This window comes from Bubalus kerabau, chromosome 7, assembly GCF_029407905.1.
Source record: "Bubalus kerabau isolate K-KA32 ecotype Philippines breed swamp buffalo chromosome 7, PCC_UOA_SB_1v2, whole genome shotgun sequence".
NCBI classification, from domain to species: domain Eukaryota; kingdom Metazoa; phylum Chordata; class Mammalia; order Artiodactyla; family Bovidae; genus Bubalus; species Bubalus kerabau.
The window spans coordinates 10,307,046-10,322,713 of NC_073630.1; the positions used below are offsets into that span (position 1 = coordinate 10,307,046).

Here is a 15,668-nt window from a genome sequence, read left to right on the forward strand (position 1 = left end):
GGTTGCACAGGTAAAACATGTCAGCTTCTCAGTGTATTTTGTGATTTCCTATAGAGGGTTTTTTAATTCTCTTTTGGATCATCCATGGGTTTTGGCTGCCTTGCAGGGAGTTGAAATATTTGAGCTCTAAGGAGTAAAATAGCTAGTGTTAAGTGTAGTATGTGGTGAAAATTGGGAGGATGAGAATATATATGTGAGATAATAGAAAATATATACGTAAGAATGTTTTTTATATATATCTCTGTTCCTTGGCACAGGGCTCCTAAAACCCTTGTAAATTTCTAAGTGATAAGAGAGTACTATGATACCAGGAGCATCTTTTTTGGTGGAGGAGGGGACATGCTGGGGGGCTTGAAGGATCTCAGTTCCCTGACAAGGGATTGAACCTGGGCCCCCTGGAATCCTAACCAATAGGATACCAGGGAACTCACATCTTTTGTTTTAATGTGGTGATTTTGGTTGGACTTCTGGGCCGGGATGGGTCACCAGAACGACCCAGCGATGATTAGAGGCTTGGAATTTTTAGCCAACCCCGTATTCTCCAGAGGGGAGAAGGGCTGGAAATGGAGGTCGTAATTGATCACACCTATGTGAGGAAGCCTCACGTAGTAAAGAAGACATACAGAAAAGGCTTGGGGGAGGGCAGTGGGGACGGTGCTGGGTTTTCTTAACAATCTTCTATTTAGTGAATCTGGTGCAGATTAATTTTATTTTTTCTGAGTGGATCTGTCACAGTTCTGTCACTTCTCTGATTCATGTATCTTTTTTTTTTTTTTTTGATTCATGTATCTTTTGAAACTATTTTATTTTCTCCATTCCCCCATAAAGGGTGATGATGATGATATCCCTTACTCCCCTTGTTATTCAGTTGCTAAGTTGTGTCCGACTCTTTGCAGCCCCATGGACTGCAGCACGCCAGGCTTCCCTGTCCATCACCAGCTCCCGGAGCTTGCTCAAACTCATGTTCGTTGAGTCGATGATGATGCTATCCAACCATCTCATCCTCTGTCACCTGCTTCTCCTCCTGCCTTCAATCTTTCCCAGCATTAGGGTCTTTTCCAATGAGTCAGCTCTTCCCATCAGGTGGCCAAAGTATTGGACCTTCAGCACCAGTTCTTCCAGTGAATATTCAAGGTTGATCTCCTTTAGAATTGACTGGTTTGCTCGCTTTGCTGCCCAAGGGACTCGCAGGAGTCTTCTCTAGCACAAAAGTTCGAAAGCATCAATTCTTTGGTGCTCAGCCTTCTTGTATTCATATATGACTACTGGAAAAACCATAGCTTTGACTGTATGAACCTTTGTTGGGAAAGTGGTATGTCTGCTTTGTAATACATTGTCTAGTTTTGACATAACTTTTCTTCCAAGGAGCAAGCAAACTCCTCTAGTAATTTGAAATAACTAGTTTGTTTTCCTCTCCTTTAATAGGAACAATAGCACCAGAATTTGTAGGTTTTTTTTTTTTTTTTTTTTTTTTGGTCATCTGAGACATCTTAAAGCCTGACTTTGCATTTTGCTACCTGAGACTTTATATATTCAACAGGTGTTCGCTAGCATTTCTTTAATGAGAGACAGACTTCTTGGAGCTTACATTCTAATTGTTGTAGGTACCCAAACAGATGCTCTGGGGCCAAAATGCTTTGTGAGAGAGAAAACATCCATGGTAAGCTGTGAGCTGAACTCTGAGAGACTGTTAATATTTTGAACTGAGGATTGAGATTTCAGTCTTCTTGGAGTGATCTTAAATTATCACCTGGAGGACTTAGGCATTTAACTACACAATGTTACATGTAGTGTCTCACCATTTCAGTGGTCCCTTGTGCTTTTAGGATTTCCTCTATCAGAGCGCTCAGGTAGTTTCCTAATTTAATCTTTCTCTATTAAAATCGTCTTACAGCATTAGAGTATGCCATAGTTGGCAATTCTGAGTTCTTGAAAATAACTGAGTCACAGATTGCAACTGATATTATTCTGACTAGTGAAGTGCTAATGACTCAGACTCACAAAGTCTTCTCCCCTCCCATGGCCCGTGACAGGCCTCCATATGTTTTATTTATTTTTCTCCATATGTTTTAATTGACTTAGTCATTGATTTTGGCTTATTGCATCTGAAAACATACATGGTAAACTTAGATTTATGGCTTTAAAAAGAAACTATTCTCAAACATGTTTCATAGTGTATAAGTGTTTTCAGGCTTTGTATGTGAGGATTAAAGCCCAGGATTAAAGTCGTCTGGTCCTGAACTGAGACCTACTGCTCTAAAGTCAATAGACTTTAATTACAATAGACTCTAATTATAATAGTAATTAATCTTTTCTCTAATTCTTTAGTTGAAACTATTTGGTTGAATGATTGTTTAAACTTGGGCAAACATAAGATTATGCAAATAAGTGTTCAATATGCTCAAATAATTTAAATGGAAGCGTCAACTGCTCAAAGATACTGCCTGCCATTGGGAATCAAGCTTTTAGGTTAAACACAATTGTAGTTGGAGCATTTGTGGGAGAGCTGTGCCTTTGATTGATTGATTTATTTTTTCTAGCCAAGTGGAACAAATCAGTTTATGGACACACACACATAGTAGGGAAAAAAAATATTATTTTAAACATCACACTCTGGGTTTCCAGGTCCAGTTCACAGACTAAGCACCTTCCTTCCTGTTGCTCCTACTGAATGCAACTGTAAAACCTGGATAGAGTGCATGGAGCAGCCTTTTGAGGACTCCGAAAAGCAAATAATGGCAGGTGGATTGGGAAAGAAGACCAGAATTTAAAGTGCCATTGAATTGGCAATGAGTTTACCATTTTTCCCCTCTGGTCCCCTTGCCATTTGGCCTGAGGGAGCTGTGGAAGCACAGTATGTAGGCTGGAGAGCTAAATAGAGAGCCCCAGGAAACCTGAAAGTATCTGAGAGATGGCAGAGGAGGAGGAGCGTGGGAAAGCAACTCCACATAGTTATCTATGAACTCTTGGGCTCATCCCTGAGATACATGTGTGAATCTGAGCCTGCTTAGCATATAAATGACTTTGAGAACTTACCTAACAAGTAGACAACCACTCAGGTTTCAGGCTAGCCACTGTGTGGCACACGCAGGAGGACACAAGCCCAATTAACATGCAAAGACTGAAAATTAAAACAAAATTGTTAACATTCTCCAGAAGATTTAAATGAGACCCAGAACCTTATAATATTCAGAATGTTCATAATATAATCATACTCAGCATTGGAAAACCCAGGAAAATCTCCACAAACATGTGAGACAACAGATGCTGAAATGACATAGGTATTGGGACTATGTAAAGACTTTATTTAGAGTAGCTATGGTACAAATTTTCCAAGAAGTTGGCTCACACTGTTGGAAAACAAATGGACAAATGAAATTCTTTGCTAAGAAATAGATGATATAAAGAAGAACCAATACCATAATAAAAATGAAAAACTGGATGGTTTCAGTAGCAGCATGAAGATGACAGAGGAAAGAATCAGTGATGTTGAAGATCAATAGAAATTATGCAAACTGAGTAACAAAGATTAAAAAGGCAGAGAAAAAAACAGAATTTCAGGGGCTTGTGGGACAAGAACAGAAAGTCTGACATTCATGTCATTGGAAACCTAGTAGGAGATGAGAGAAAGAAGGTAGTGCTAAAAATAATATGGCTGAAAATTTTCCAAATTTGGTGAAAGACATAAATATACAAATTCAAGAAGTCAGTAAACCAGCAAGATAAATCCAAAGAAATTCATATGACAACAGACCATAATCAAACTTCTGAAAACTACAAAGCAAATACTTGAAAGGAGCCAACGAAAAACGTTTTACTTACAGGGGAATGTGGATTTCACCCCAGAAACTATGGAGGCCATAAGTGGTTCAGTGTTTAAGTGCCGAAACAAATGAAACCAACCCAGAATTCTATATTCAGCCAAAAAAAAAACAACAAAAAAAAAACAGGTAGAACAAAGTCATTTTCAGACAAAGGAAAAGGCAGAAAATTCACAGCCAGCAGACCTTTACTAAATAATAGTTAATGGAAGCTCTTTGGACAGAAGTGAAATGATACCAGAGGGAATATTGTTACATGAGTAATGAAGGAAGATTCTACACATAGACATCACCAGATGGTCAATACCGAAATCTGAGTGATTATATTCTTTGCAGACAAAGATGGAGAAGTTCTATACAGTCAGCAAAAACAAGACTGGGAGCTGACTGTGGCTCAGATCATGAACTCCTTATTGAAAAATTCAGACTTAAAGAAAGTAGGGAAAACCAGTAGACCATTCAGGTATGACTTAAATCAAATCCCTTACGATTATACAGTGGAAGTGGCAAATAGATTCAAGGGATTCGATCTGATAGAGTGCCTGAAGAATTATGGACGGAGGTTCGTGACATTGTACAGGAGCCAGTGATCAAGACTATTCCCAGGAAAAAGAAATGCAAAAAGGCAAAACGGTTATCTGACGAGGCCTTACAAATAGCTGTGAAAAGAGAAGCGAAAGGCAAAGGAGAAAAGGAAAGATATAACCATTTGAATGCAGAGTTTCAAAAAATAGCAAGGAGAGATAAAGCCTTCTTCAGTGATCAATGCAAAGAAATAGAGGAAAACACTAGAATGGGAAAGACTGGAGATCTCTTCAAGAAAATTAGAGATTTTCTTGAAGTAAACAAGGGAACATTTCATGCAGATATGGGCTCGATAAAGGACAGAAATGGTATGGACCTAACAGAAGCAGAAGATATTAAGAAGAGGTGGCAAGTATACACAGAAGAACTATACTAAAATGATCTTAATGACCCAGGTAATCCCAGTGGTGTGATCACTGACCTAGAGCCAGACATTCTGGAATGCAAAGTCAAGTGAGATTTAGGAAGCATCACTATGAAAAAGCTAGTGGAGCTACACAAAGCCAAGAAAAAGAAAAAGCTAGTGGAGGTGATGGAATTCCAGCTGAACTAGTTCAAATCCTAAAAGATGATGCTGTGAAAGTGCTGCCCTCAATATGCCAGCAAATTTGGAAAACTCAGCAGTGGCCACAGGACTGGAAAAGGTCAGTTTTCATTCCAGTCCCAAAGAAAGGCAATGTCAAATAATGTTCAAATTATTGCACAATTGCACTCATCTCACATGCTAGCAAAGTAATGCTCAAAATTCTCCAAGGCAGGCTTTAACAGTACATGAATTGTGAACTTCAACATGTTCAAACTGGATTTGGAAAAGGCAGAGAAACCAGAGGTCAAATTACCGACATTCGTTGGATCATCGAAAAAGCAAGAGAATTCCAGAAAAACATCTGCTTCATTGACTACGCTAAAGCCTAAAGCCTGTGTGGATGACAACAAAGTGGAAAATTCTTAAAGAGACTAGAATATCAGACCACCTTACCTACCTCCTAAGAAATTAGTATGCTGGTCAAGAAGCAACAGTTAGAACCAGACACGGAACAACAGACAGGTTCCAAATTGGGAAAGGAGTACATCAAGGCTGTATATTGTCACCCTGCTTATTTAACTTACATGCAGAGTACATCATGTGAAATGCAAGACTGGATGAAGCACAAGCTGGAATCAAGATTGCCGGGAGAAATATCAATAGCCTCAGATATGCAGATGATACCATCCTTATGGCAGAAAGTGAAGAACTAAAGAGCCTCTTTATGAAAGTGAAAAAGGAGAGTGAAAAAGTTGGCTTAAAGCTCAACATTCAGAAAATGAAGATCATGGCATCTGGTCCCATCACTTCATTTCAAATAGATGGGGAAACAATGGAAACAGTGACAGACTTTATTTTTTGGGGCTCCAAGATCACTGCAGATGATGACTGCAGCCATGAAATTAAAAGACGCTTGCTCCTTGGAAGAAAAGCTATGACCATATTAGGCCGTATTAGTAAAACATATTAGAAAGCAAAGACATTGCCAACAAAGGTCCACATAGTCAAAGTTATGTTTTTTCCAGTAGTCTTATATGGATGTTAGAGTTAGACCATAAAGAAAGCCGAGCACTGAAGAATTGATGCTTTTGAATTGTGGGTTGGATAAGTCTTGAGAGTCCCTGGACAGCAAGGGCGTCAAACCAGTCAATCCTAAAGGAAATCAGTCCTGAATATTTATTAGAAGGATTGATGCTGAAGCTCCAATACTTTGGCCACCTGATGTGAAGAACTGACTCACTTGAAAAGACCCTGATGCTGGGAAAGATTGAAGGCAGGAGAAGGGGGTAACAGAGGATGAAATGGTTGGATGGTATCACCGACTCGATGGACATGAGTTTGAGCAAGCTTTGGGAGTTGGTGATGGACAGGGAGGCCTGGCGTGCAGTAGTCCATGGGATCGCAAAGAGTTGAACAGGACTGAGCGACTGAACTAAGCTGAATGAAGGAAGAGCAACAGAAATAGTAGATATCTCAATAACTATAATAAACTATTGAATTCTTTAAAAATGTCTTGATTAAAATAAAAATTATAAAATTGTTACAGAGATTTCAGTATATATAGATGTAATATTTAAGATGACTGTAACTTAGAGAGAGGTAAAGAAAGCTATATTGTGGTAAATTTTCTCAATTCCACTTTAAATGGTAAATGGTTGATTCTAATTACACTTTGAAAAGTTAAATACTTATATTGTAATCTAGAGCAATCACAAGTAACTAATCAAAGTGATATAATAAAAACACAATAAATAAAAATGGAACACTAGAAAATGTTTAATACAGATGGAGAAATGAGGTAAAAGGGTGAAAAACAGGGAAGAATGGCAAATTAAAAAAGATCACAAAATCAAACATATCAATAATTATTTCAAATCTAAATAGTCTAAGCCAAACAATTAGTGCAGAGATCATCATATTCAGTTTTTAAAATAACCCGACACTGTACAGGAAAGTTAAAATACCCACTCCTGAGTGTTTACTCCAGAGAAATGAAAACTTATTTTCATACAATAACCTGTGCACAAATATTAATTTCATCTCTATAATTTCTTAAAATGGGAAAAAGTCTTTTGTGGTACATCCATAATACAATGGAATACTACTGACTAATATTAATAAAAAGGAACAAACTGTTGATCCATATGACAACTTGGATGGATCTCAGAGTTATCATATTGAGTGAAAGAAATAATTTCAAAAGGTTAAATGCTATATGATTCTATTATGTGAATTCTGTGATTCTGTTATATTGAAAATATAAAACTAGTGATCGAAAGTAGATCAGTAGTCACCAGGAGCTAGGGATGAGGAGAGAATGACTAAGGGATAAAACTCGTTGTCCTTCAGAGATAACATTTTAAGGGACTTTCTTGTGTGATGGTACCATTCTGTATCTTGATTGTGGCACTGATTACATGTGCTTAAATTCATAGAATTGTACACTAAAAAAGGTTCATTTTACTGTATGACAACATAAAAAGGTTTTTAAAAAGTTGACTCTAGTTTGAGTGCTTTGGCTCAGGAACAAGGTAGAATCTATGGTAATAACACTCTTATGGGAGGGAGTGGTCACTTGAAAGTGAGTTGTGTTAACATTGAGATCCCACTAAGCCCAGATTGCCCTAAAATGTTTAAATGAAAATTAGAAAGTAGTTGGAATATGGCTTGGAAATAAGACCTTTCAGACACAGAAGCAAAGAAAATGAGGGCGAATCTTGCCAAGTTGTAGGAAGCCAGGGGCCCCTGGGAGGAAAGATGGGCACTAGGAAATTCTCTTTGTTGGGATCTGCAGGGAACTTGGTTATATTCTATTTTGAGTGGTTTGCTGAGTTCATTTCCATTATCCCAAACTTTCAGTAAAAGCCTGCTGTACCCCTCAGACTAGGTTGATAGTACTTTGGAGAAAAACTGTCCAGGAAGAGCAGAGTATAGCAGCAGAAGGCAAGATGTGAACTAGAGAGTTCAGTGGGAAATGAAAATCAGAGTTGGGGTGAATATGAGGACTTGGAATCCACAGAATGGGAGCTCGGAGCGTGGGTTTCCTACAGTGTGGTTCTGTCTTTGTTGACCAGTATTAAAAAGAAAGTGTAGATAGTTTGGGGCAACTCAGGAGACATCTAAGTGATGAAAGTTTAATCCCTTTTGTCATGCTAACTGCTGACACTTAACTTACTTGACGGTTAAGTTTTATGAAAAATTGAGTACCAAATATTGATTACTAATTTTATATATTCTGTATACCTTTCACCCAAACTGCTCATACTGTTAACTGTAAACTACTCGATAACATTTCTCATTGGAATAGACAGTAAGAGTAGTGACTGTTACTGATTAAAATCACCTAGTTCTTTTCCATGAGGGAAGATGATACAGACTTTTGGGTATAATGGGCTTGGAAGTCAGGAAGACCTGGGATCCAGTCCTAGCTCCACCACTCATTTAGTTGTGTACTCTGACCAGATAACACACTTTTTCTCAGCAGGGGTTATTAGAGAGGTGGAACCTTACAGGATTGTTGCAAGGATTAAGTTCACATGAGCAGCATCCATCTACCCTCCAGGCACATAACATCCTTCTTTATTACCACTCTTATGGTTCACTGCCCAACTTACTGTTAGTTTGGAAACACATTAAAAAATTACAATGGGCTCAAAAGCCAACTAGCAGTAATCCTAAAAAAACTGAGTGCAGTTGAATTGCTGCCTTGCCCTAAGCATCATTCCACATTTGCTGCTGTTCTGCCCTATTACCTTGGCTCATTCAGAGTCGGTAACCTTGCTGAAAACTTCTAAAGATCTTAAATTGCTTCTTGTGAAAGGATCAGAAATAAAATATACTTTTATTGTCAAAAAATGCCAAATATTTCCTTAGTGTGTTTAATTATCTAAATGTGTGGGTTGAGTTTCTGTCATGATCTGCAAAATATAGCATACAGTCTTGACAGAATGAATCAGAAGAGATTACGTGTGAACATGTGCACTGCAGCCTGAGTGTTCCCAACTGGGGCAGGGGTGTATTCGTGAAAGCTGTGCACGAAGCATTCCCAGTTGACTCAGGGAGTAGATTCTAGAAGAGCAATTAAAATTTTACTGTAACAGATTCCTAGTATGAATCAGATGAGCTTAGTTTTCTGGCTAGGAGAAATGAAAATAAATTGGACTTGATACAACTAGGATTTAATTCTCTACAAATCTTTGCGTTACTGAATGGAACCTCTGCCTTTGGGGCTGCAAGTTGTGTTGTGGTGAAATAGGGGTTCCTTCCATGTCTGTTTTGGTGGCTGATGTGTGATGAGACAGGAATTGGTTTGCCTAGGGCTTGCTCCTTGGAAGAAAAGCTGTGACAAAGCCTGCTGCTGCTGCTAAGTCACTTCAGTCGTTTCCGACTCTGTGTGACCCCATAGACGGTAGCCCACCAGGCTCCCCCGTCCCTGGGATTCTCCAGGCAAGAACACTGGAGTGGGTTGCCATTTCCTTCTCCAGTGCGTGAAAGTGAAACGTGAAAGTGAAGTTGCTCAGTCGTGTCCGACTCTTAGCGACCCCATGGACTGCAGCCTACCAGGCTCCTCCATCCATGGGATTTTCCAGGCAAGAGTACTGGAGTGGGGTGCCATTGCCTTTTCCGGTGACAAAACCTAGACAGTGTATTAAAAAGCAGAGACATCACTGTCAACAAAGGTCCGTGTAGTCAAAGCTATGGTTTTCCCAGTAATCATGTACGGGTGTGAGAGTTGGACCATAAAGAAGGCTGACACAATCCTCCTTTCCAAGTTTAAAGATGAGTTTGTTGTCTCTTGACTTGACTTTGCTTACTTACTTCATCAGGAAAGTTTCCAGTTTCATCAGGATTGGCAGGTAGTTGAAGACTCGAGAGTCTCCTGGATAGCAAAGAGATCAAGCCAGTCAATCCTAAAGGAATGTAATCCTGAATATTCATCTGAGGGACTGATGCTGAAGTTCCAGTAGTTTGGCCCCCTGATGAGAAGTCCAACTCATTGGAAAAGACCCTGATGCTGGGAAAGATTGAGGGCAGGAAGAGAAGGGAACAATAGAGGATGAGATGGTTGGATGGCATCACCAATTCAATGGACATGAGTTTGAGCAAACTCTGGGAGATGGTGAAGGACAGGAAAGGCTGGTGTGCTGCAGTCCATGCGGTTGCAAAGAGTCAGATGTGACTTGGCGACTGAACAACAACCATAACAATGCTGTACATTAACATCTAGGCAGGAAAGGCTAATGGTTGGCATAGGAGGTCAGGTATCAGGGGCACAGGTCTTGGTTCTGGCTGAGGTATCAGGCCTGGCATTCAGGCACCAGAGAACGTAAAAGCTGCCGAAGTCCTAGAACTACAGTACAATGTAGAAATTTGGTGAAGGAAGAAAGAATCTGATTCACCTGAGCTACTTTGGTAGGAGTTTCTTAGTTTTCCCAAAGTAAATACAGGGCTGTTCTTAGTGTGGGGGACAAGGGTGAGTTGGGAGTTAGGGCCTAATGGCAAGTAGAGGGTAAAGGAGACAGTCATGGGAATGAAAGGAGTTGAGATAATTCAGGAGATTTCTCTAACATGAGCATGTTTTCAGCTGCTTAATTAAAAAGAAATATTATATGTTATTTGACCTCTGTTTAGGTTAAATAACACCTCCTTACCTCTCCTGTCCCCATCCTTGAGTCTCACTTGCAGAGGCCATCACTTTCAATTCTTGAAACTTTTTGGGGGTAGTTTGCCTTTATATTTATAAATAACATGCTTATAATGCTGTTTCTTGATTTTTTTCAATATTGGACATGATCTAGAGGCTTCACACTGGGAAAGATTACTCTGCTTTTATATTCTCTGCCCAGCCTTTCCTCTTTCTTACTCCTAGATGCTCATCTTTTCCCATATAGTTGATTTTTTAAATTGATTGGCAGATTTAACTATGTAAATTAATAAATAATATTTATTTTGTTATTATGACTTTGTGTACCATGGTTGTTCTTATTGCTGGTAAAGCGTTTAGTGTTCCCTGGAGTTAATTATTTCATTTTTTTCATTTGCATGTAATCTTTATTCTCTGACAGAACTGTAAAACTCATGTAATATAAACTCATCAGATTGTATGTCATTTTTCACTTTGGAGACATTCCTTCCAATTTTCCTTCATTGGCTGCTACATGGCTGTCATGGAAATAGTTTTTACCCTTTCCTGAATCCAAAATCTTGTTGTTGTTCTGAAGGCATGATATTATGTAACTGAGATAGGCATGGGAGGTAAAATATTTTGAGAACCTTAACATCCCTGAAAATTGTTCTTTCCCCTCTCCTCTCAGATTTTTGGTTGGCTGTTGTTCTTGTTTAGTCGCTAAGTCATGTCCAATTCTTTTGTGATCCCATTAACTGCAGCCCATCAGGCTCCTCCATCCATGGGATTTCCTGGACAAGAATATTGGAGTGGGTTCCCATTTCTTTTTCTATGGGATCTTCCCGAGCCAGGGATCAAACCCATGTCTCCTGCATTGCCATGTAGATTCTTTACCACTGAGCCACCAGGGAAGCCCTTTTGGTTGGCTAGATATGCAATTCTCTGTTAGAAGTCATTTTCCTTCAGAATTATGAAGGCATTGCTCTAGTGTCTTTCTAGCTTTTATTATTGCTTCTGAGAAATATGATGCCATTCTGATCCCTGTTCAATTGTATATAAACTGTCCTTTCTAGAAAATTTTAGAATCTATTTTGGTGTTGTGAAATTTCAGGCTGTAGTGTTCTGAAGTAGTTCTTCTTCTTTTTAAAATTCAGTCCTTATTCTCTTTATTCTGAGGTTTTAAATCAATCTTTTCAATGTGAAACTCATGTCTTTCAGTTATGAGCAATCCTGTCTTTGAAAATTTCTACTTTGTTTTTTTCCATTCTGTTTTGGGGATTCTTATTTTTCCATTGTTGAGATTCTTGAAATAGTCTCATTTCTTTCTTCTTTTTCCACCTGTTTTGCTCTTTGACTTCTTGTTCTATTTCTTAGAATATTTCAGTTATTATTCCCCATCCTGCTCTGAAGCTTTTCCCTTTAAATTTGTGCTGTTATGTTTTCATTTTCCAAGGTAATTTTGTTTGTTTTCTGAAGGTTGGAATCTTCTTGTCTTATATTGCTAATGATCTAAAGATTTTTTTTTTCCTGTTCCTTGCTTGATCATTTTCTTCAGAGTTTCCTTCCTTCTGCTTTCTTTGCTATTTAACTTTTATGTTAAATTGTCTTCACATACGTGATTGTCCTTGTCCAGCCTTTTGTTTTTTAAAAGTGAGGTACTAAAATGTAAGCAGAACAGTGTACGGGCAAGTTTCATTAACTAGTGGGAAGCGGGACATTTCCTAGGGGGATCCAGGATTGCCAGTAGCTGTGGGTCTTTTCTTTTGGGCCTGAGAAACTTTCTCAGTTTTCTCAGAGAAATCCTCCTGGCTAGCTATATGGACAGATTTGTGTTACAGAACTGAGGAGAGAAGAGTGTTTTTGTGGATGGGGAAGGGCTCATTGCTCCCAGGCAGACTCTCCCTCAGTCCCACTGCTTTTAGTAAGAAGCCTCACTCCTATTTACACTGAGTCCTCTCTGGTCCCACACCTCCAAATACTGAACCGTTAAGGCATCTCTCTAGGGAGAAGCCCCAGACAGCGGAGAGAACCTCTGGAGTGTGGGCGCTGCTCCAGCTCTGTGCGCCACCTAGTGTAACTGGGGTCTGGATCAACGGCTTTCAGCAACGTAGGAAATTTATATTCTCTATACAGATGTAGTGGTTCTCTTTAAAAAACGCAACTGCCTAGGATGCTAATTCTGTGTAATTCCTATTTCTGGGCTTTACATTTTCCTCCTTTGATTTTTTTTTTCTTTTTTTCAGAGCAAATTGGAGCTTTGGCAGATCAGCACATTGTCCATGTGGCATGTGGCGAGTCCCACAGTCTGGCTCTCAGTGACCAGGGCCAGCTGTTTTCCTGGGGTGCAGGTAGTGACGGTCAGCTGGGACTCATGACTATTGAGGATTCTGTGGCAGTACCCAGGTAAGAATGTCAGTTACTGTAAAGGTTATTTCCTGCTAGTTTCTTTGTTAGACTCCTTGGTTTGGGTTCTGCTTTCTTCTTTAATTAATAATTGTTGTTTCCTTTGAGTCACTGTCATGACTTATACTGTTACAACACTTGTCCCCAGAATTGTTATTGTAGAAGTGTTTGAAAGTGAAAGTTGCTTAGCTGTGTCTGACTCTGTGAGCCCATGGACTACACAGTCCATGAAATTCTCCAGGCCAGAATACTGGAGTGGGTAGCCTTTCCCTTCACCAGGGGATCTTCCCAACCCAGGGATTGAACCTAGGTCTCCCGAGTTGCAGGCGGATTCTTTACCAGCTGAGCCACAAGGGAAGCCTGATAGAAGTGTTTATCTCCAGTTAAAAAATGTGAGTTGTTGGGGAAATATACTTCATTTATTCTGATAGCCTGTTGCTGGTAGTGTTTGGAGCTCATTAAATGTTTGAATTAAAAAACCTCTTTTTACACGCTGCACTTATTAACCTTTAGCTTAAAATTGCAAGCCTAAATCAATTATTCAGTTAGACGCTTTAAAGTTCAGTCACAGAGCTGACCTGTTACTCTTTAATAATAGGCCAAATTACCTTCAGCATTATCAACAGCTAATATACCAAATATACATAAGTTCTTTAACACAGAAGTACTAATACAATGGTTTTTAATCCCTTAAGTATTTACTTAATTCTAAATCTTAGAATGAGGGCTTCACTGGTGGCTCAGTGGTAAAGAATCCATCTGCCAATGCAGGAGACTCAAGTTTGATCCCTCGGTCAGGAAGATCTCCTGGAAAAGGAAATGGCAACCTACTCCAGTATCCTGGCTTGGAGAATCCCATGGACTGAGGAGCCTGGTGTGCTACAGTCCATGGGGTCACAAAAGAGTCAGACACCACTTAGCGACTAAACAACAACAAAATCGTAGATGATTTGGCTAACAGATGCTTCACCACTAAGAAAATGTCTGTAGTATTGAAGTTACTCTCAAGTGGACATTTTGGGGGTGGCGTCTCTGTTTGTTGAGGGTTCTTAATGATCAAAGAGGCCACTGGTTTAAATCCTTCATTTAATTCCTATTCCTTTGTACTTCAAATGTACAACGTTTTCCTGTTGCAGTACTAGTCACATTCATTGCAATTTTTAATTTAATAACTAACTTTAGTACAAAGCTGGGAGCTCTTGATGCCAGGATAACTGGATTATTTATTTTAGCATCACCATTGCTAACGGTGCTCTAGCACATGCATTGCTCAATATAGGTCTGGTTAATAAATGGCCTCTCCTCTCCTGCCCAGGAGAAGGCAATGGCACCCCACTCCAGTACTCTTGCCTGGAAAATCCCATAGATGGAGGAGCCTGGTAGGCTGCAGTCCATGGGGTCGCAAAGAGTCAGACACGACTGAACGACTTCGCTTTCACTTTTCACTTTCATGCATCGGAGAAGGAAATGGCAACCCACTCCAGTGTTCTTGCCTGGAGAATCCCAGGGACAGGGAGCCTGGTGGGCTGCCGTCTCTGGGGTCACACAGAGTCGGACACGACTGAAGCTACTTAGCAGCAGTAGCAGCCTCTCCTGCCCAAGTATTGTCCCTTTTAAAGCACAATACATTCTTCCTCCTCCTCTGTTTTGCCCTTCTTAGATTTTTGTCTCTTTAATCAAAAGCTGTTTTAGGGAAAAGAGAAACACGGAGAAGGTAAGAATAATTTGACTCATGTCTTGGGTTCATTACTTTCAAAAATTAATTTAATTTTGGGAGAAGAGGGTGAGTGGAAATATAAAAAAAGGGATGGCTTATTTTAGTGAAATTGCATGTAATATTAAGGAAAAGATTTATAACATTCATGACAAAAATATTTCATTTGTTGAACGAATACTCAAGTCATTAGTGGCGTTTCATTTCAAAAAATGAAGTAGTCTGTGTTAGAGTAGCAATTTATTATTATTTCTATTCAGTTCAGTTCAGTCACTCAGTCGTGTCCTACTCTTTGTGACCCCATGAACCAACTCCATCACCAACTCCCGGAGTTCACTCAGACTTACCTCCATTGAGTCAGTGATGCCATCCAGCCATCTCATCCTCTGTCGTCCCCTTCTCTTCCTGCCCCCAATCCCTCCCAGCATCAGAGTCTTTTTTGTTTTGTTTTGTTATTATTTTATTTTTTTAATTTTATTTTTTAACTTTACAATATTGTATTGGTTTTGCCATATATCAAAATGAATCCACCACAGGTATACAATGTGTTCCCCATCCTGAACCCTCCTCCCTCCTCCATCCCCATACCATCCCTCTGGGTCGTCCCAGTGCACTAGCTCCAAGCATCCAGTATCGTGCATCGAACCTGGACTGGCGACTCGTTTCATATATGATATTATATATGTTTCAATGCCATTCTCCCAAATCATCCTACCCTCTCCCTCTCCCACAGAGTCCAAAAGACTGTTCTATACATCAGTGTCTCTTTTGCTGTCTCGTATACACAGTTATTGTTACCATCTTTCTAAATTCCATATATATGCATTAGTATACTGTATTGGTGTTTTTCTTTCTGGCTTACTTCACTCTGTATAATAGGCTCCAGTTTCATCCACCTCATTAGTACTGGTTCAAATGTATTCTTTTTAATGGCTGAGTAATACTCCATTGTGTATATGTACCACAGCTTTCTTATCCATTCATCTGCTGATG

The 15,668-nt window shown here is 39.5% G+C and overlaps 1 protein-coding gene across 9 annotated transcripts in view; it reads left to right on the plus strand.

Moving 5' to 3' along the window:
• Window positions 1–15,668, plus strand: part of HERC3 (HECT and RLD domain containing E3 ubiquitin protein ligase 3) — a 144,660-nt gene that overhangs the window by 36,733 nt on the left and 92,259 nt on the right. For all 9 annotated transcript variants that reach the window (XM_055587616.1, XM_055587608.1, XM_055587612.1 and 6 more), the window contains one exon: window positions 12,802–12,961. In XM_055587616.1, the coding sequence (XP_055443591.1) occupies window positions 12,802–12,961 (160 nt within the window). The remainder of the gene's footprint in view (window positions 1–12,801; window positions 12,962–15,668) is intronic.